Source organism: Patagioenas fasciata, chromosome 13 (genome assembly GCF_037038585.1).
Source record: "Patagioenas fasciata isolate bPatFas1 chromosome 13, bPatFas1.hap1, whole genome shotgun sequence".
NCBI lineage: Eukaryota > Metazoa > Chordata > Aves > Columbiformes > Columbidae > Patagioenas > Patagioenas fasciata.
Window position 1 is genome coordinate 14,444,190 of NC_092532.1, and position 20,237 is coordinate 14,464,426.

Sequence of the window (20,237 nt, forward strand, 5' to 3'; positions counted from 1 at the left end):
GACAACTTGCATTCTGGGTCAGGGAAAATGATGGTTCACAGTGCTGCTGTTGCATCTTAAAAGCAAAATACAAAGCTTTAAAGAGGTACATAAAGTATCTGATCAATAACCAAATAGTTATAAACTTAAATCATTGTAGTAATTACTGGGGTTTGTACTGGTTGAAGCTGATATTTCATCTGCCACAGTTGAAGCGTGGGGTGAAAGAGAACCTGATTTTCATCCGTTACTGTTTGTAAATGGTTATCATTTAGGATGTTTCTGGAAAAAAAACAAACAAACAGCCTAAAACAAAAATCTCATTACTTATTCTATGTTGCTCTTTCACATGTTTTCAGCCTACCTGAAGGATTCAAGAAAAAAATACTATTCAGAGGAGACTGTTCTTAAGTTGGAAGTTAAGGACCTTAAGCTGGACCTGAAGCTGGATGAGTGGGTTTTGGTGCTGAAATTCATGACCTTTTGAGCAGAAGCAGGAGCAAAGGTGAAGCGAGGTGGCTGAGGGCAGGTTCTCACCAGGAGGTTTGCCTGCACTAATAAAAGCCCTTTCTCAGGTAGTAGTGCAGATCTCCTTTGCACAAGAACTCTCATGACAATGGGAATTGTGCAGGCAGGGCCGTGGCCAGTTTCTTTTTTTGTTGTCTCATGAAGTCATCAAGGTCAATGTGTCCCTCAACTTAGGCCTGACTGAGTGGAGTGGTGACGTCTGAGCCCAGTCTGGTGTCAGCTGTGCTGCTGGGCTCTTCACCTTGGTGAGCTGCTCGGGACAGCCATGCAGAGCTGGTTAGGGGCTGATTTATTCCCTCCCGGTAGGGAGAAGTGCTGAGCTGTGCGCAGCAGAGCTGATAATTCAGTTCCCAGCAGCTGAACACTGCTGCTTCTTGGGGATTTCTTCATGATGCCTCTCATTACAGAAATACTGGTTTTCTTTTTTTAATCTTAACTCATCTGTGTCCTTGTTGAATAGACACCTATGTCCTAGGCTGCTCACTGTTTCTTCCCGAGCTTCAGCCCCTTGATCCCAACCCTTTTCAGGAGAGAGCAGGGGAAACTGCTGCAGGAGAAGCAGATTAGATACCTGAGAACAGCCTGAGCTTTCCAAAGTCCTTGTTCAGCCTCTGATTTCCTTCTCAGCAGCTGTGATATGTCCTTTCTGCTCCTTGCATGACAACTGAGACTGATTGAATGTGAGAAAGTTGGGAAATAAAGAGGGTGTAAGCCAAGAAATTTGGGGGACTACCACCTATTTTATTGCTTTGCTTTGAAGATAGTTAAAGTAGCTGTGCGAGCAATAGCTGCTGCTTCTGTTTTGTCCTGGCAAGCATTGAACAGGAGTGGAGAGAATGAGAAGGCTGAGTTGGTGTATTTCAAGAGGAAGGGGAAAAAGGAGCTGGGAGTTTACTCCCACAAGTCTCAGGGTTTAGAGCTGGTGCAGAGAGCAACTTTAAAAACGTGTAATTGTCCATCTGCATTCTTACTCTGTGGTCTCAGCATGGCTCAGTCAGATGTGTTAGGTTAATTAGCACTGAGAGAACATGGAATACTATTAACTCTCTCCTCACCTTGTGATGCTTTTCAGGAGACTCAGCAGATGAATAATAGCAAGGGATTGGCAGCACACTCACACTTCTTGCAGAGTGTGAATCTTGGTCATTTGTTTTGTGCTCATGGGGTTTTGCACAATGCTGAGTGAAGGATGGTTTCTTTTAAAATCAGGAGAAAGATCAGTAGTTTGGGTGTGTATCTGTTATTGATGTTGTAGGTAGTGTGGTGCATGTCTGCTCAAGGCTGGTATATGTGTGACATGTTCTGTTTGTGCTTTTTTTGCAAAAGCCTTTGCTGTATTGGTTATACATGTGAGTGAGAAGACAGGGAGCATTACCAGAATCTATGTCCTGAAGCCTTATATTTGGAAAGCCTTGCCTTTTTTCGGTGTGGATAGCAAGTGATACACAGCTTCCACCAGATGAGGTAGGTGGGTGTTGTCAGATTGGATATGGAAAGCAATGAACTGAACTAATAGGGGCAGAATAAACCACTCGTCACATTTGGTGTGCTTTTTGCGCTGGCTTTGACTACAGCAAGGAAGCGTTAGGAAAAGTAAGACAATTAATTCCAGTAGCCCCTTGAAAAGCCACTCCAAAGCTCAGCCTCTCAGAGGACTTTTGTTTCATGGCAGTGCTGGGTTAATGGTTGTACTGAATGATTTTAAAGGTCTTTTCAAACCAAAATGATTCTATGATTCTGTGACTGGTGATGCTTCATGTTCATAGGGTTTTATCCTCAGTCCTTGGCTAAGGCATTCTAGAGAAATGTATTCTAGCTGCTCTCCATTGACATTCCGCTTCCTTGGTGAGGATTGCACGGTGCAAAAGCCAAGGTTTTTGAGATTTCTCCAGTAATTTAATCTGAGCAGTAGGAGCCTGGGGATGATGCCTTGGGCCCGTAAAACAAATCAAACCATCCAGAATTACGTGGAATATCAATGTGACTGCTGTGTAGAGGTGACAGTCCAACAAGTGACTGGTTGCAAAATGCTGATCTTAGCATAATGGATTGTAGGCAACAGCCTGCTCCTGTCTTTGTGCAGTTGTTATTCTTAGAGGTCAGATCACGCCTCGGTTATCTGCAGTTTGTATTGGCTTTTTCCAATTTAAAAAACAGCTATTGATTAATTTTATTTTTTTTAATTTTAAGCCAATAAATGAAAATACGTTACCTTTCAAAAGATGTTGAGAATGAAAGGGTCTCAGGGGCATGTTTTGATAACCTTTCCTCTGTGCGCATCCATTCCCTCATGCTTCAGAATTCCCTTGGGGTATCCTGATGTCATACAATGCTGATGGGCACACGGTGGCCCAGAGATGAGTCATTAGTGTGAGCAGGAGCGATGCTGTGTGCTGCTTTGCTTGCTGGGCATTTGCCTTTCTCAAAGGCCGCTGCAGAAACTAAAACTTCATAAACAGTGTGACAAACCTCACCAGAACTCTAAGCCGGAGCACTTGGTTCTGAAGTAAATCGTATTATGGTCTGCTTTGTGTGCTTTGAGAAGGAAAATGGCCTAACGAACAGCTCCTGTTCAGGGTTTTCCTTAGTAGATGTGCAGATGAGGCTTCTGCTTGGATGGGGAAAGTGCAGCACGGAGGGGCTGTGACTGGCACAGTAGTGCCAGCTTGGCCAGGGCATTATCTGGCATTTACCAATGTGCTGATTTCTCTTGTCTTCCTTTATCTTACCAGGCTTTCGAAAATCCCAAAGCAACCGAGCAGATGTCCACCTGAAAGCCAACTTATGCCTCTAATATGGCTTGATGCTTTTAAGGAAATAATTGATGTGTGCTGGTTTCATTTGTATGTGTTTTGCTGGTAATCAGTGTGATGAAGGCTCAGGTGGTGTCTCCAAAGGTGGGAGGAGCCTCAAAGCATCTCCGAGATGATGGATTGACCATCAGATTCACTTGGGCATTTCTAGGACTGTCAAACCTGTGATATCTGGGTGCTGCATCAGCTTTGGGAACTGGGTGACCAACTGCGTTCTTCCAAATGTTTTCTGCCTGTGTTGTGTGTAGTTAGTGTGGAAACACTTAAACAACACTCCCACCCTTCCCCAGTAGGTAAGGGAGGAGACTTTGTTTCTGTACCTGGTTCTCAGATAATTTCCTGACTTTAAAATCTGGAAAGAGAAGGTGCTTAGTGACCTATTCAGGTCTCACAGGAGCTCTTTTGCTGTTGGTAAGGGGATCTTTTGTCCCTCTACTCGTGCCTTCATCACAGCAGTCTCAGATCCAGTCCCAGTGTTTTGCTGCTTCCCTTGCTTCCAAACTGCTGCCTCGTTCCTGACAGCTCCAGGCTCAGAAAGGGGCTTTTGATGTCTGGTGAGGTGCTGGCAGAGTCTGATTTGCAGCCCTCGGGCCTGGGGTTTCCCCTGCCAGAAAATGCAGCTTGTGAAATGGATTAATTTTTTTTTTTTTTTGTAACTAAGAGATTCTGAAGCAGGAGGGTTTCTGTGTTAGCCTGGAGGGAAGGCAAAGCTGTTCTCTGCCTTACTATCTCATTAACACATTACAAACCAAGTCAAGCTTAGCCTGGCCTTTTCCCCATGGGGATGCTTTTGCTTTGCAGTGTGTGTTGGCTCCGTTGTGATCTGTGTGACCTTTGTGTCCAGTGTGTTCATAGCTGTAAATGAATTTGGAGCCCCTGGCTCTTGAGATGTACAATACTCCTTACCTTGGCGTGAGAACAGACCTGTAACGTGAACATTGCACCACTTCACAGGAGCTGTGGGGTTGCAGGGATCTGTCTTGCTTTTGGGGTACTTGGAAGTTGTGGCTAACAGGGTCAGAGGACTGTGCTGATCACACGTACAGCAGCTACATCTTTTCACCTGGATTGCTCAGCTCAGAGGTGTGTTCCATAATTTGAAGTTTATCCTTTTGGGAGGTACAAACAAAAACATTGGGATGCCTCAAAGACTGAAATGCTAAATGCGTGGCAGGATTTTGAGGCAGTGCAATAGGGCTGGCTGAAGGAATAGTTATCCAAAGAAGGAAGGAGAGACTAAATAATTGGAGATACTTAAAACTGGGGTGGATAAAGCTCTGTTTGACAAGGAGGTGAAGCCTTGTGCCTTGGCTGTGGGTCAGCTGTTCCAGAGAGCCGTGCTGATGTGCTCTACCTATTGCAAGCCCCAGCGGGAGCTCGGTAACTGCAATACTGCTTCTCTTTGGATTGAGAGAGCCTCTTGTGGAAGTAGCAAGCAGAAGCCCAAAAGAGGCCTGACAGCATGGTCAGCATCTCAGATGCCAGCACTGTCCGTATGTTTTCTTTATATCTGTCACAGAGTCTTTGTCATACAGGAGATGATGGAAAATCAGTTGTTTCCTTCAAGGCTTATATGGTTAGGATGTGGATGTCAAAAAGCACTTTGAATGCATTATTGATGTTAAAATACTATTCATCTATGCTTATTTTCGGATGAATTGGTTTGAGGTGCAGCCTGAGCTGACTGCTTGGCTAGCAGCACGCACCTGCTGCGAGGAGCAGCACGGGGCGGGCAGGTTGGCCTTTGCCTGGCTCCGGGAGAGCTCGCATCAGAGTTTCTTCTTTTAAAAAACCATCCAGCAGCTTCTGTGCAGATAGGCAGCCCACAAAATTATCAGTCACTCCAGCCTGGTCTTGTCTGTGCTGCTTCAGGGAATAGGCTCAGTTTCCCAGGGAACAGTTTCTCCCACCTGGTTTGAAGAGAAAGGTTTGGATAATGTTATTGTTTTTCTGAAAGGGAGAAAACTAATGTTTTGCTTTTGAAATTAGAAAAGCGATGGGGACTTTTGAATATTAGCTCTGTTTGCTCTACACCAGGTAATCCAGCATAAAATAAACACATACCCAGCATGCAGGCAGATGTAGCCGGGGGGATCAGTTCTGTGAGGACTTAATGCTTTCTTGGAAGGTGCTGAACATGTGCACTCCTTTGGCTTTGGTTTCTTGCAGACTGGAGCACCTGTGTCTCATACAGTGCAACTGTCTGTGAAAGGCACCAAAACATGGCAGCTCAAGCACAAGAGTCCACCATAAAAGTACTTAGCCACAATATTCCTCTTGGCTCAGAAGGGCTTCATTTTATTTATTTATTTATTTATTACAAGCCCTTGTAGACGATTATTGCTTGTTCCTCAGTTGATCATTCCAGAAGGCTGGAGGACTATTTAATGAGACTAGACACAGATGGGGAATATTGAAAAAGCATAATTAGCCTTATTTCCATCCCCTTGGTCTGTGATTCCCCAGAGCTAACAACATTAGGATCATGTGGAAAGTTTTGTAATTGTGTCAGGTCTAAACTGGGGCAGGTTTCCCAAGTTGGAACTGTGTGTCCTCAGTATGAGTGGTAAAGAGCTGGTGTTTTCCAGACCTTCCACTTTTGCTCTCCCAGACCAGAACGCAGGAGAAAAGCTGATGTATTAGACTTACTCTGCCACTGAACCGAAGCATGAAAATTCATGTTTAAGCTCCTTTTGCAGATTAGCTGGAGCTATGTGAATATGGTGCTCATTTTAGGCTGTATTCCTTCTTCCTTTTAGCTGCTTACATGGCTAAGGGGACTGCTGGGAACAGATCAAATGCTTGTTCTTGAATTACGATGCTACAGTTCATTTCTGTAAGTGCTTTGCGGAACAATTTCTGGGACAGAAGTGGGTTATCTTCATGTGGTTTGGTACCCAGATATGTAACTGGGGCCTCTTCCATGCACATAGGTTGCAGCAGTTCAGTTGGTAAATGTGTAAGAAAGGGAAGGGTGATAACTTGTTCAGTGCAAGATGGAAGTAATGTACTTGCAGCTGGGCACCAAAGCAGCAGGCTAGGTGGGTGTGGGTATGTGTAAATGCTTTGGAACCATTTGAGCTTGATTCAGAGATGAAGGGTCCTAAGGAGGACACCTGTAAGTATTACACGTACTTGGTGAACTCATTTCTAACCTGTTTTCCTTATAATAACTTTACGGAAGATCTTTCTATTTTACAGTTGCACTGCACCTTGTACAGTTGCATCATCTGTGCTACCAGGCTTCAGCACAGTCCAAAAATTAATAACTGGTCTGTGTTTCAGAAGTTTTATTATGCAATTTAATCGCATAGCAGCATAATGAAATCTTTACAGGAAAGCGATGAGAGTGAGTGGTTTTGTGTATGAATTACAGGGTCTGCGAGACACTAGCTACTTATTTAATTGCTGATGATATACTTATTTTCATGTTTATTCCAGGGTTACAATGTCTGAATAGCATCCTAGTAAACAGTCAGGCAAATAGTTATTTATCAAGTATTTAGAAGTGAAAGGTCTTGTAATTTTCCTTAGTAATGACTGTGATTTCTTCCATCTGGATTAACGGCTCCCATTTCTCCCCATGAAGAACAAGAAGTATTTTGGTTGCTACATGGTTGCAACATTGTCTGCAGACCGGAGGATTATTTTTTTTTCCCCTTCTTGGCCTAGGATCTGGGGAAGGTTGAAATGCACATAATCCAAATTAATACCTCGTAAACCCTTTAATATTCTTTCTTTTGTCATTCCTGTTGAGAGTGGTGCAGGAGTGGCTGCTGGCAGCAACCTGCCTCAGAGCTGCTTTTGTTTCAGTTTGAGGCAATCGCCTTGAAAGGTCACTTTTAATTAGGTTTCTGACACATTCCTTTGTCCCCAGTTGGGCAGTCCTGGTGGAACAGGTTGCCTGCAGCTTTGCAGCTGAGTTTCTACAGTGGGCAACTTCAAAATATGTGCTAGAGCAGTTGCTGCAGGCCAAAGGGAGCAAATTAAATTTGAACAAAGTGTTAGATGCTGTGCCCAGCCATTGCTGCTGGTACCCCGGTGTGGTGGAGGATGCAAGTATCAAGGCATAAGTAATCCCTTGGTAGCAACCTGGATAGCAAATGCTGCTGGATTGTTTGCCATTGAAGGGCAATGTGCATCATGTCAAGGGGCCTCAGCAGGTAGAGGTTTCTCCTTTCTCACGCTTTTTATGATTGAGCATCTTCCTGCTTCGAGAGCTGTGACTTGTGTGGCTGGTCCAGTGAACAGCGTGCTTAGTCCAACTGCAGGCTGGCAAATCCCTGGAGCCATTTTCTATGTGTATCTTATCTACGTGCCTTCCTTTACCTCAGCTGGTAGACCAGACACCAGTAGGTTTTATCTCTGGGTTGAAGGCTGGAGGTGCTCCTGAGGTGAAGACCAAGAGGCCCTGTGTTGAGATCCTACCTCAGGCACAGGCTTTGAAGCCTTCCTCCTCATCGTGCCTGTCCAGATCCTGTAAGCTATGGAATTGCCAGATACCTGTAGGTTTTTCGAAGGTGAGCTGGGCTGTCATCTCCTAGCACAACAAGCAGTACGTGGCCAGGTGTGATTTTTGTGACCTCAGCTTCTTTCTCAACCCCTGCTTCCTCTTGCTCCTACACTTGTCAAGTCCCAGAAATGTGCAGGCTTTAACAGCTGGGATCTAACCCAGGAGCAGGTTGTGTGCCTGTATCAAGGTTTTTTTTCCAGGGCATGTGGTTACTACCCTGTATCTCTCAAATTCCTGCATGCTCGGTGTCTGCCTGATGTTTCTCACTGTGGCTCCATGCCACGGGTGAACTGTGATGACATGAGGGTGTCAGGGGGTGATACGAGGGGACCACGCTGGGAGCCAGCACTGCAGAGTGCATGAGAAATGATGCTGCTCCCCAGCTGGGCAGGGGATGGAGCTGGTTCTTTGGATGCTGCGTTTGAAAATAAATAAGCTGTGTGGCACCTGGCACTTGTGGTTATGGGTGAGCTCTGAGGGGAATTCTGGCTAACTGCTGCATGAGGACACCGAGTTTATTCTGTTGAAGGAAATTTGTGGATATAGAGTAACTGCTGGTGTGGCTGCTGTCGCTGAGGGCTGTGGCTGGATGGTGTGTTTGGGATGTCCTGAACTGTGACAATGCTGCAGTAAGGCTTTTTCTTCTTCCTGAACTACTTTTCCCCTTTTTCCAGCCCAGTCCTTTCCAATCCGATCAGCAAACACTTCTAAATATTCATAACGTGGGATTTGTCTCTCCGCATGACTGCTGCCAGTTTGAAAGGCATGTGAGGTGCAGGGGGGGAAAAGGGGGTTAATCTCCTTCTGCACTGGCAGAACAAGGCTGAGCAGGAGGTGTACAGTGCAAGAATTTATTATTTCTGATCATACCTTTTCCAACGTATTTGCAGTCTGGGGAGAAGGAGGAAGAACAGTTTTTCTTACCTAAACACTTCTTCAGATGCTGATTTACTCTCAGGACAGTGGTGTGTGTGCAATGGTTGTGTGCAAGTGCGATTTTAGGCCATTTGATACCTCAGGCTTAGCAAATAACCGCACAGCACTTTCCCTGCCACCATCCCAGCAGTAACCCTGCTGGGTTTGCAGCTCTTTGTGTTTCTCTGTGTCCATCAGCCGCTTTCTACATGGAACTTGCAGTGTCAGGTTGGTGGGTAGGAGACAAGCAGCAATTAGCCTGATCATAACCAGTGCAGATCCTCTGAGTGACAAGGCTTTTGAGCTTTCATTCTCACACGCAGTAGACCAGGGATGAACCTGCCCCCCTTTCTGGCAGGAGATGCAGCCAGAAGCCCAGGCCGTGGGTGGGATGGAGGGTGGTGCCCTCTGGGCTGGCCGAGCCCTGGGCCAGGCTGCTGCTGTGCCCCAGAGATGCTCACAGGCTTCTGCTCCAAGGGAGCAAAATTATCTTGGCAAACCGGGGCAACCTCATTAAGAGCTACCGAGAGCGTGGAAAGCGTGTTGCTGGAGGCAGGTTATTGTAAATGAGGGGGCTAAAGTAGCTGGTGTTTCCTAATGATTAATTATTGAGTGGTTTTCTAGAGATTCTTTCTCATGTTTGTAATTCATTCCCTGCTGTAGATGCTGTATTGATTTATAATTTTTTCAAGTTCAATATTTTGTGCCCTCGGGTCCTCAAGCAAAAATTAACAGGAAAATGAGAGAAAATTTCTGTGTTCTGCCTTGTCAGAGCTTTCTCTCCCATTTGCCATCCCTGGAGCCAGTTTCCGTGCTCTGGTTTGGGTTGCAGATGTTGCCAAGCCCGTGTGCCGTGGGTGGCAGAACAGCTGTGGCAGAAGAGCTGCCTCACTGACCAACAAATGAGGAAATCAAGAGCCCAATTAAGAGCCTGGAATTGCCCCCAGTGACCTTAGCAGAGCATTCAGTAGCTGCTAGTGAGACAGGCCTGTTTGAATAAGCATTCCTGTTTGTTTGAAGAAAAAAAAATCCCCTCCTCCCCCAGCTCTAATTAGCTACTCTTTTCATTTTTTTCTGCCATGAATATAGAGGGTTTGTCACTGGAATTAAATCTTAACAAGATGCAAGTTCTTCAGCTTGCAGCTGATGGAGGTGATCTCTGTGCAGGTGCTGTGGGGACTCCTGTACCTGTTTCCTTTGTTTCCCTGCCAGATCCTTGATTTTGCTGTTGTATGTCTCTTCCTTACCCTCTGGTTTATCTTCATTCCTCCAACAGAGTGACAAAAGAAGTGGACTCAACCTCAAAAGAAGCTAAATCTTTTCTGAAGCAGCAAGAGAAAAGGCAGTCAGCAGCTCCAGCTTCCCTCCCGACAGTCTCTGGGTGAGTATGTGGTTTCTCTGCCCAGGTACAAACCCCGAGTGAGAAAGACAGTGCTGGGTAAGCTAATGGGTATTTGTTTTCTGCAGGATTTCAGTGGGAGCAAGACTAGGCCTGGAAGGTGTGGTGATCTGGGGGGGAGGGAAGTGGCAGGAGCAACCCATGAGTCCCAGTGACTCACTTTGTAGGTTCAGGCTTGAATCATCGTAAATCATTCATCTTAGTAAGGAAATATTGTTTTGAATGTCTTGAGCAGCCTGATGAAACTGCAGGTAGCCAAGGAACATGCCTGAGGTTGCCTGTAGTTCCTTTGAGAGGTGCTTCTCGTGACCATAAAAAGCCATGACAGGCTGGGCTGTGGCTTCTTATAAGCATTGGGGAAGTATTTGAATGAGAGATGCTTTTGCCTTAATGTGTTCTCTGTTATCATTTCAATGTGGATTTGTCGCTTACCGTTCAAGCTCTAACACCTAATTCTGAGATTATCGTAAAGCTTGTCAAAGATACAAATAAGTCAGCCCACTCTGTGTGGTTCTTGATGAGCTTGGGAGATCACCCACCTCTCAGGAATAAAGGGGATGCTTCTATGTTCCAACAATGATTTTTATTTAAGTCAGTCATTTGCATTTATATTTGAAAGACATAAGCTGCGTATGATTTGGTCACATAGAAACAACACCCATTAAATAAATACATTGTCCTTCCCATCTGCTGAGGAGCAATTCTCCAGTGTGAGTTAAGGCTGCCTTTCCCTGAGATAGGCTGGTATTTAGTTGCTGCAGCTGGATTGTCACTCCTGTTTTCCAGCTAAGTGTTGCATGGCTTGTAGTTAGATCAGCGTAGTGAAAGGCACAGTGTGTGTGTGTCTCTTGACAGCTGCTGTTCCCTACAATGAATGAACGCACAGGTGAGCGTAGTCTTGTTGCCTTTGTTCACGCTGCACAAGGGCTCATCCTTGCAGAGCTCATTAACTGTCACCTAGGTGTTGTGTACAAGGTTTTGTGCTGGAAAAACTCGCCTTGAGTTGGGCTGATGTTCTTTGTTCAGTCTGCCTGGCCACAGGAGTGGTTCGGGTGCAGCTGAAGTTTGGGCAGCTCCTTGCCATGCACACTGCTGGTGGTCTCATGTCTTCAAACCTGCCTCCCAGTTCCCCCAGCAAACACCCTGCTGCTCTGAAGGCAGGTGGGTTTGGTAGCATGCTGGGCATACACGGGCTGCTCACCTTCCTGCGGTGCTGAGATCTGTGTTCCATCCTGTATCTCGCTGGCTCAGGGAAGCGGGTAGGTGGCCAGTGGGCCAAGGTGCATGGCTGATTGTACTGGAGAAAGAGCCAGAGCCCAGTTTGAGTTAACACTGCAGGTATCTGAAAAGAAGAATCCACATCAAATATGGAAAAAAATGAATATAAATCAATATAAGAAATAACAAGTTAAAGGAGTCCTTTAACTTTCCACCGGTGGGGTTATTTTGGAAGCAGCTTAATTAGGTTGCCATTCAGCTTGCTGATGTGTGATGTCCTACTGACAATTGCTTGCCCAGATTATGAGGTGGCCTGGCTGCAGGGAGGGGAAAGGAAAAATAACCTGGGTTTGTACATCTTACCTTCCTTCAGAGCAGCAAACTCTGATGCAGCACATCCCCACACACTTTCCCTTTTGCCACCTGCTGCAGAATATCCTGGTTTTGTGCAGTGATAGTACGGCAGACGCAGAGCAGTAGTAATTTGATCAAGGTGTGGAACAGCCCCGTGCTCTGCAGGGTTTGGCAGGAGACTGTCTGCGGCAGCCTGGCCAGCATGTGCCCTCTGGTCTGAGAGAGATCCAGGGAGTCCTCTACCTTGGAATAGTATCTGAGACTGATCCCTGAGACTGGGCTTAAGGTGGATGCTTAGCTGGGAAGTCAGCCAGGTTATTTTCAGGTGAGAAAATTACTAACAGGTCTGCAGTGTCCCTTAAAGCCAGACAAGAGTCCCTTATGTTAATAAAATTACAAAGGTCAGACATTAGCCTTGGAGCCAAGCTATTGTCCAAGCCCTGTGCCTCTGGAGCAAAAGAGCCACAAGCCTTGGTGACATTCCAGAGCGGCGCCTGGGGACTGACAAAGCCTGGTGTAGCCTGATGGTTCTTTACTGGTGTCCTTTGGCTACTTAAAATAGAAGTTTTGGGGGAGCGAGTGCATTTCTCTCTTGTGCATTACAGGTGAGCCTGGCCTGGGTCAGTATCACTAGAAAGCAGTGAAAAACAGGTGATTTGGGATCCTAGATGTGCCTGTGAACACCCAGTGTGCTGTGAGCCATTGTCAGCCCCCAGGAGCTTTGTCAGCTATTTAAAAAGAAAAAAACAGAGCCTTGCCCTGTGTGCAGGGTATTTGAGCAGCTAAGAGTGGCCTCTCCATCTGGCTTTTCTTTCTTCACCTTGCAAGCAGCTTCCATTATTTCTGGATACAGCCAGCCCACCCGGCATTTATTTAATTTCCCTTTTCTAAACAGACAGAAGTAATCCAGGAAAGCAGCGGTCACAAAACCAAACATCCGGTTCCACATCTCCACGTTACAAACCCTTGCAGCCTAACTGGTCCAGGGCAAGGGATGTTTGGGGCTGAAAGTGCATTTCCTGAATGTATTTAACATCCATACCGGATGTGCTATAAAAAGCTAGATTTGTGCTCATGAGGGACATGGGGGTGGTTGGAGGAGAATAACTTAAACACTTGGCTGTAATTAAAGCCAGGAGTACAAAACAACCCACCCCGTTCTCTCAGCAGGCTTTGCTAGAAAGGTCAGAAGCCCTTGGTTCCCAGGGATGTGATCGTTTCCCAGCCTTGCCATTGTGTCCCCCCATGACACCCAGCGAGGCAGTGATCTGTCAGCACCAGGTATGGGTTTGTTGGAGGGGTTTGGGGTTGATGCCCCGTTCCAACCATATTTCTGTCGTGCTCTTGGGTTGTGTTAGGTTCTCACCGATGGTGTCAGATGTGATGAGGGGAATCCACTGCTTCCTTCTAATTTGCAGTAAAAAAAAAAATGTGGAAGGCACACAGGATTCCAAAAAAGCCCTCCACCCACCTTGCTAAGCCTTCTTGCCTGTCTGTGTGGTTTAGGGCTCATTTTCTATCCATACTGCCACTCCTGGGCCTTTTGAGGGGCACCAAGAGTAGCTCCTGGCTGTAGGTAACATGTCCATGGCCATCCCTGGAGCTCCAAGAGATGCTTTCTGCCCCCTCCCTGGGCCAGGCGGGACCTGTGAGCTGGGTCCACTGCTTCATATTTGGGGGATGTTGAGATAAATTAAATCCTCTGCACAACTTACTGCAGAATGACTGTGTGTATGTACTTGTGCCTGTATGACTTGAGACACAAGGAGAGGGTTGAGCTGCAGGCTGGGAAATACCTGCACGGATTTGTGCCCTTCGGCATGAGCAGCTGCGATCTGCCCATCGGTCCTTGACGCTTGTCAAAGCACAGTGCTGTTGCACAGGGAACAGTGCTGCTCTGGCAGTCCTGAAAATGAAAAAAAAATGTAGTTGCTGAATCTTATTTGAAATTTTCCTGGAGGCAGCTGTTTCTACACCACCTGAACAGGAGCCAGGAATAAAAAGGGAGGTTTTTCACTGGCTTTGTTCTTGCCTTTGCTTATTACCAAAACCATTTGCAATTAAATGTGGACTTGCTCCCTCAGCCCAGCTGTTGTTTTTCTGTTTGATCCTGCCTGAAATTACAGTGGTGGATGTGTGACCTCCTAGGCCTTTTCATGCCTTGTAGGCTGGTATAAACACAGGGTAAAAATTGCCTTTGAAGCGAACGGGCACTGCTCCTACGGAGTTCAGGGGGTGCGGTGCTTGCCGACCCCCAGGCTGAGTTTAATCTATGAGGGTTTGGACCTCAGTGCAAGACCCCGCAGGAAGAGGCACTGCAAGAAAACTCTGACCCAGAGACACATACGTGCCCTGGACAAAGAAAACAGGTAAACTTGAGCCTCTTAGCTGTGGATGCCTTCCTCCCCTACTCTACACTAGAGCAGTTCACATGGACTGACCATTCAATGGTGTGAAAAGCTTCAGGCCTTTGCTTTTAGAAGTCATTTACTCAGCTGCTTGCTGAGGGGCTCCAGCAGGAAGACATCTTTCCGTGGCTTCTGTCCCACCTTCAGGGTGCAGGAGGAATGGTCACAGTCTTCCTGGGAGGGTGTGGGAGAACTTCGAACCTGTTTGCAGCATCCTGACCTGTAATTTCTAAGCTAACCTTCCCCTGCAGCCTGGTTATTTCATGGAGCTGCCGTGTATCCAAAGCTTTTCCTTACAAGAGATTATCTTTCTGCATGAGTTGGCTGGAGCTAATTGGATCATGACCAAAACAGGTTACTTGAGATCTTAAACGGACAGTGGTGAGACAGGCTCTCAGCTTCTGTAAACCTTCAGATGATCCAGAGCAAGTGCTGCAGCACTCGCATGCCTCCAGGGAGATGTTTCATTTTACAGCAATCCCATGGGCCTTTTTTATTCAGAAAGTGGGAATTTACAGTCCAGTTTCAGCTCAGCATCAACTGCAAGTGGTTGCTTAACTAAAACTCCCACAAATTTTGCTTGCGTGGGCTGACCAAGGATGCAAATAAAGCAAGTAATCAAGACCTTTTGGGGGATGTGGAGGTGGGGTTTTTTTCAATAGTCACTTAAGTAATAGAATAGCTCACTTCTTGCTAGTGATTTCAAGGCTTCTCAGCTTTCTCCTGTGCTTCCCTTGCTGTGCTCCAGAGAGTGCTCTTTTCCCAGACGGAGAGATCCAGCCCCTTGCACCATAGCCAAATGTCTGGATGGGAGTAGTACATGACATATTTCTCTGTGCACAAGATGAACCAGCCAGGGGCAATATCCATGTGCCCTAGAGCTAGTTTTAGTTCTTTCCTATTCATACACCCTGGCTGTGAAAGATTAAATGTGGTGGTAGCTGTTCCAAGTGAGTAATTTCTCTTCAGGGCTTAGATCCTTTGTTTATTTTATTTTTAATTATTCATTGTTAGTGTCTACTAGCTTATGTGTATCCACTCCTTGAATCAGTGTGGCTGACAAGGCTGGGTGATTTTTTGGGGTATCTTGGTTTTATTTGCTAGGTGGACTGAAGTTAATTACCCCATGGGGATCAGTGTGGAAAGGTGTTTGTATGTGTGGGGAAGGGGTGGTTTGTAGTTTTGAAAATTGATGGCTGGTTTCGTATTGAAGAGTTTCCATCACCCGTAGTAAGAAAGATGCTGATAGCTGCACTTTCTGAAGTGTGCCAAACAGCCTTATCTTCAGAACATCTGCCTCCCCTCTGGAAGCTGGTGTGGACTGAAGCTTCCAATGTCACACAGAATCAGGCCCCTTCTCCAAAGAGTTCTTGCTCTTGAGCTTATGTGAAGCCTTTTCTGATAAGAAACAGAACTCTGAGTGTGGGAAATTTTGTATCCACTCTCCCAGACTCCAACCAAAACGTGCACTAAACATTGTTCTTTCGAACCAGTCTCCCAGGAGCAATCCTTTCTTGTTCTCAGGCTAAATGAGTCAGTGCCTTCTGCCCCAGCCTCTGTTTTGCAATAGAAATGAATGAGATTTTTTAGCTCCCTTCCATGCTTTCCTGCGGCCATGCTAGCGAGGATGTGGTTGCTTTTGCGTGGGGCAGTGGCATCTTATTGGAAAGAAATTTAGTGGAGCCTGTACAGCTCCGTGCCTTGCTTCAGTCCTCTGTCTTGATGTGGCTAAGCTGGATCCCTGGGCTGGACTAACTGGGATCAGCTGTTCCTTTTTCTAGTCTTGTTGGAAGTTCAGCAGAATGGAATCTCAGCTATTTGAGGACTTATACTCTCTAAAGCATCTGTCTTATAAAATACAAACAACCCCCCACCAGTCTGGGGCCTTTGATAATTCCCCAATGAAAGCTGTGGGGCAATTTTCCCTTAGGCCAGTACAGGTTTTATGAGGCTTATTTTCATTTGCTTTCATCTCTCGGATCATGAACATTTCTCTTTCTCCCTCTGTGAAAATGATTGAGGAAATTAACTGCTAATGGGGAACAAAGCCAGCTGTATTTTTATTCCAGACCCCTTGCAAGGTTGCGAAGGGAAACCCCTGTATCTTCCCACGTCAGCCGTGGTCTGGTTGGAGTGAGAGGTGAGGGGGCAGCCTTGTTTTACGGTGGAGGTGGATGTTAAGAGCTCCTGTTCCCTGCTGTGCTACGGCTTGGGGGTGTGTCTATCGAGAAAATTTGTTTCCACTCCTGTCTTGTTTTGCTTTATAGTTCTTCTTTGCATATTAACTGAGCTGCACCATGTCCCTTGAGTGTCTCCCCCATACCAGATGCTTGTGTTACATCCTCTTGCTTTCCCACACTCATGTTCCTCCCTTTTTCTCACGTCAAGAAACAAGTTCAGCTGAATCATTCTTCATAAAATATGAACCAGCTAAGTAAGGCTGGAGTGGCAGAGCAGAGCGATGCTCCCTGCTTTCAGGCAGTCTTGTTGCCCCAGGCTTTTTGCATACTAGTGGCTTCATTCATGGAAAATCACATGCTGGTGGCCTCCTTCATGGAAAATCAGCACACTAGTATTTTCCAGCACATTTGTTAGCCAAAACTTTGATCTGTGTGCTAGGTTGTCAGCCTTGTGCAGGACTAGGCTCAGAAAATGGGCATGCCCAGGCTGGCTGGCTTGATACCAAGATGTGAAGTCAAGCAATTAGGCTTAGTTACCAACTAAAATGCTGGCTTTTTCCATTCCTCTTAAAGGAAATGTTGGTGTGACTCTAAGCTCTTGAAGAGTGTGTGGTCTCTCCTCAGAGCTCCAGCCTCTTTGGATGGCAACAGTCTCTGCAACTATTCTTCTGTTTGTTTCCAAAGAAAGCCCAAGAGATGCTGAGCAAGTGTCTGCCCTGGCCATGGGGATTTCCTGGGCTGGTTTCTGGCCCTGGGGATGGTTGGCATGGCTGGGGTTTGCTTGGGCTATTGCTGTCCTGATGTGGAAGTGGCTGATCCTCCTTGCTTCTTGCACTCCCCTTACTTATTCCTGCCCCAAATGCTGAACTTCAAGTGAACTGGTACACAGGCTGAGCTGAAAGGGTACCTTAAACAAGCTCCAGACTGTCTTAGGGCCTCCAGTGTGCTCTAATCCAGTCTGCCAAACCGTGGAGTACTTTGATTTCCCTATCCGAGGAGTTTCAAAGCCTTCCCGATGTGCTGGGTTACAGCCCAGTTGGCTTTGCCCTGCAGCCGCTGTGCTCTTCAGATCAAGCACAGTCCGTGGGGCGGCTGCAGCACCGAGGGACCCTCTGCAGAGGCTGATAACTGGTGTGGCGTTGGCAGCAGCTGCGCAGACGTCCCTCCGGGTGCGCAAGGACGTGTGAGATGCTCTTATACCCGCTGAAGCAGGGCGTGGAGGGAAGTGATGTATTTGAAGCTTATGTTGGAGACCACTTTTTTTTTGTTTTCTGGGAATCCCAGTGGAAAATACATTTTTGTGCCCTCTCTTCTCATAGCATCTACTGTCGATTATCAGCAAATAATTGTGGATATGTGAGTTTGATCCGACCTTATGTGGCAGTTTTGATGCCCGTTTGGGAACTTGTATTTCAGCACTGTTGCTGTAAGCCTCCAGGCAGTCAGTGGACAATACAGCCGCCTGTTCATCGCCTGGCGTGAGAACAATGATGGCATTTCTTGAAGTAACAAGTCCTGGGCATGTGTAGGGTTGGATTGTAACACTACTTTTATTTTTTCCCTTAAGCTGCAGGCTTGAGAGCAGCAGGCCAGATTGCAGCACCCGTGAGTGTAAGCGCAAACTTGCACCTTTTGGAAAATATTCACCAAAAGAATGCAAGTGCCTGTTCTTTAGGTGCTTACCTGCTTTGTCTTGTGGTTGAGTATGCATGTGCTGTGTGTCGCTGGTGTTATGTATGCTGGTACCAGGTTGGTTGAGACGCTTGTTTGGCGGCAAGGAGGGGGTTAAAGCAAACCCACAAATGCTGGCTGATCGCAGCTCATGGCTTTCATAATGCAAAGCCAGTGGGAATTCAGCCGAAGGCTTCCTTTCCCCCTGCCCCCTTCTCCGCTGCAGACTGACCTTCCTGACTGCTCTGGAGCCGCGGCCCTGCCCGTACAGCTCGCACAGGGATGCTCTGCAAAAAAACCAGCAGAAGCGTAAGCACATGAGAGATGAGATTATTAAACTTTTTTAGGAGAGCGCTGAAAAAGTAATTTTCCAGCGAGGTCACGCTGTTTCCTTACGTGGTGGCTGGTACGCAGCGTGCCTGCCTCTTCCTCTGGGACCTGCAGATTTCTCATTGCAGGATGGCTGAGGAAGCAGCTGGTACATACGATATCTCGAACTCTCTGGAGACTGGTACGCGGGGACGTCCTTGGCTTTGCCGTAGGCTCTGGATGACGCACAGCAGAGCCGCTTAGGCCAGAAAAACGTGAAGATGGTTTATACTGCACCCGCACACTGACCTGTGCTGCAGCCAGGAAGGGCTCTTGCCATGGGCACCCTGCTACCAGAGTCTCCATCTCACCATATAACACCTGTGTTGCGTTAGAGGAGTGCTAAACAGACAATACAGCCCAGGGCCTTTTGTTGTACAGCGTTCGCTTTAAGGACAAGCGCTATCACAGTATTTTTCCTAACGTGTAAAATCCTTTCTCCCTCCCTGCTGTTTGCCATAACCCTTTGGAAAGCTGGAAGGGCTCTGTGTTTCCTTTCCCGCTCACATGCGTGCACTCGCGAGCCTCGCCAGCACTGCTTGGCTCTTTGTGTTGGGGAGGGGGGATTTTTTTTTCTGCTTTCCCAAGACAAGAAGAGTGTGTAGCATTTGTTTTGGAAACAAAACCACTTCTAGAGAATTACACAGGCTCTGCAAACAGATCAGTACAAAACAGGTCAGGCTGACTCTGAAGACTGTACAAGATAGCTGTCTCCTTCCTCACTTTATGGTTTCATGGCCGCTTCATTTAATGAGGGCTCTTAAGAAGCCTTTGAAAGAGTAGTCAGCTTTACTAGTCCTACGGGACGGTCAAGATGCTCAGCAGCTTTCCGCTGGTCAGTGCTGTGATTGCAGGGCAGGATTTCAATGTTTTATGGGGGTGGAATATCTGCACTTGGACAGATGAGTAGCATTTTTCATACTGGGTTTTTGTGAATTAAGGTGTTGGTGAATATTAGTAAGAAGTTGTTGGTTGTAGGTGTTGAGGGATACTACAGAGCTGTCTTCAACTTCCTTTGTTACAAACAAATGTCTCCTGAAAAAAAAAACAAAGGCATTTTACCTCCTTCCTTTAGCAGTAGCGAGCTGGATGGGAAACAGGTAGCACCGCGGTTACAAGGAGTGCTTTCCTGTCTCTGCATGGCACAGGGATGCCTCGGTCAGCTTTGATACCATGTTCTTCCATGAGCTGCCATACCAGGTTGGTAGGTATTTGTGCTGTGTTGTCTGTAGCTGCTGAAGTCGTCTTTAAAGAGTGTGGGACTTGGTCAGGTCTGAGGGAGCTTGGGAGGGACAGCATTGGCACCATAGACACCTGTGAACAAATAAATGAGTGTTGCCTTTGGCCAGGGGGTTTCTGGGCACACTTTGCCTTTAGGAGGCAATGAGATCATGTTGACAGGACTGAGAACATAAATCCATGCAGGCTTTGCCACAGGTTTTGGAAAACCTTGAGTGCAATGTCCTGGGGCTTAAAACCCAGGCAGAAATTGGCACATTCCCTACATGCTCTTGTCTTTGTGCCAGAGCTTCTCCTTTGCTTGATATGTGACAGGCTGGGAAGTGAAGTGTCTGGATATCAGGCATTGCAGTTGTGAAGTCTTCATTTTCTGTATCACACTTACAAACAGAAGGGACCCTGGGACAGTCTAGAAACTCCCAAGTCATTCTCCATCTAGGATTCCCAAAGCAAACCCTGCAGTTGTCTCCTTTCCCATTTGTGGTGCTTTTCTTCCCCTTTCCACACATCCTGTGTTGCATTGTAGTGTTGATTGCCAGTTAACATATCCCCACTCTGTGCTGGGTGTGACTTTACTACAGGGCACAACCCTGAACCAGAAGCCTGGCAAGAAAACCAGAGCAGTTTTTCAGCAATCCCATCCTCAGGCTG

General features: G+C 46.6%; 1 protein-coding gene across 1 annotated transcript in view; it reads left to right on the forward strand.

Annotated features, from left to right (window-relative positions):
• CFDP1 (craniofacial development protein 1) overlaps positions 1-20,237 on the forward strand; it is a 64,095-nt gene that overhangs the window by 7,632 nt on the left and 36,226 nt on the right. Inside the window, exon 5 of the mRNA XM_065848140.2 lies at positions 10,025-10,129. Coding sequence (XP_065704212.1) covers positions 10,025-10,129 — 105 coding nt within the window. The remainder of the gene's footprint in view (positions 1-10,024; positions 10,130-20,237) is intronic.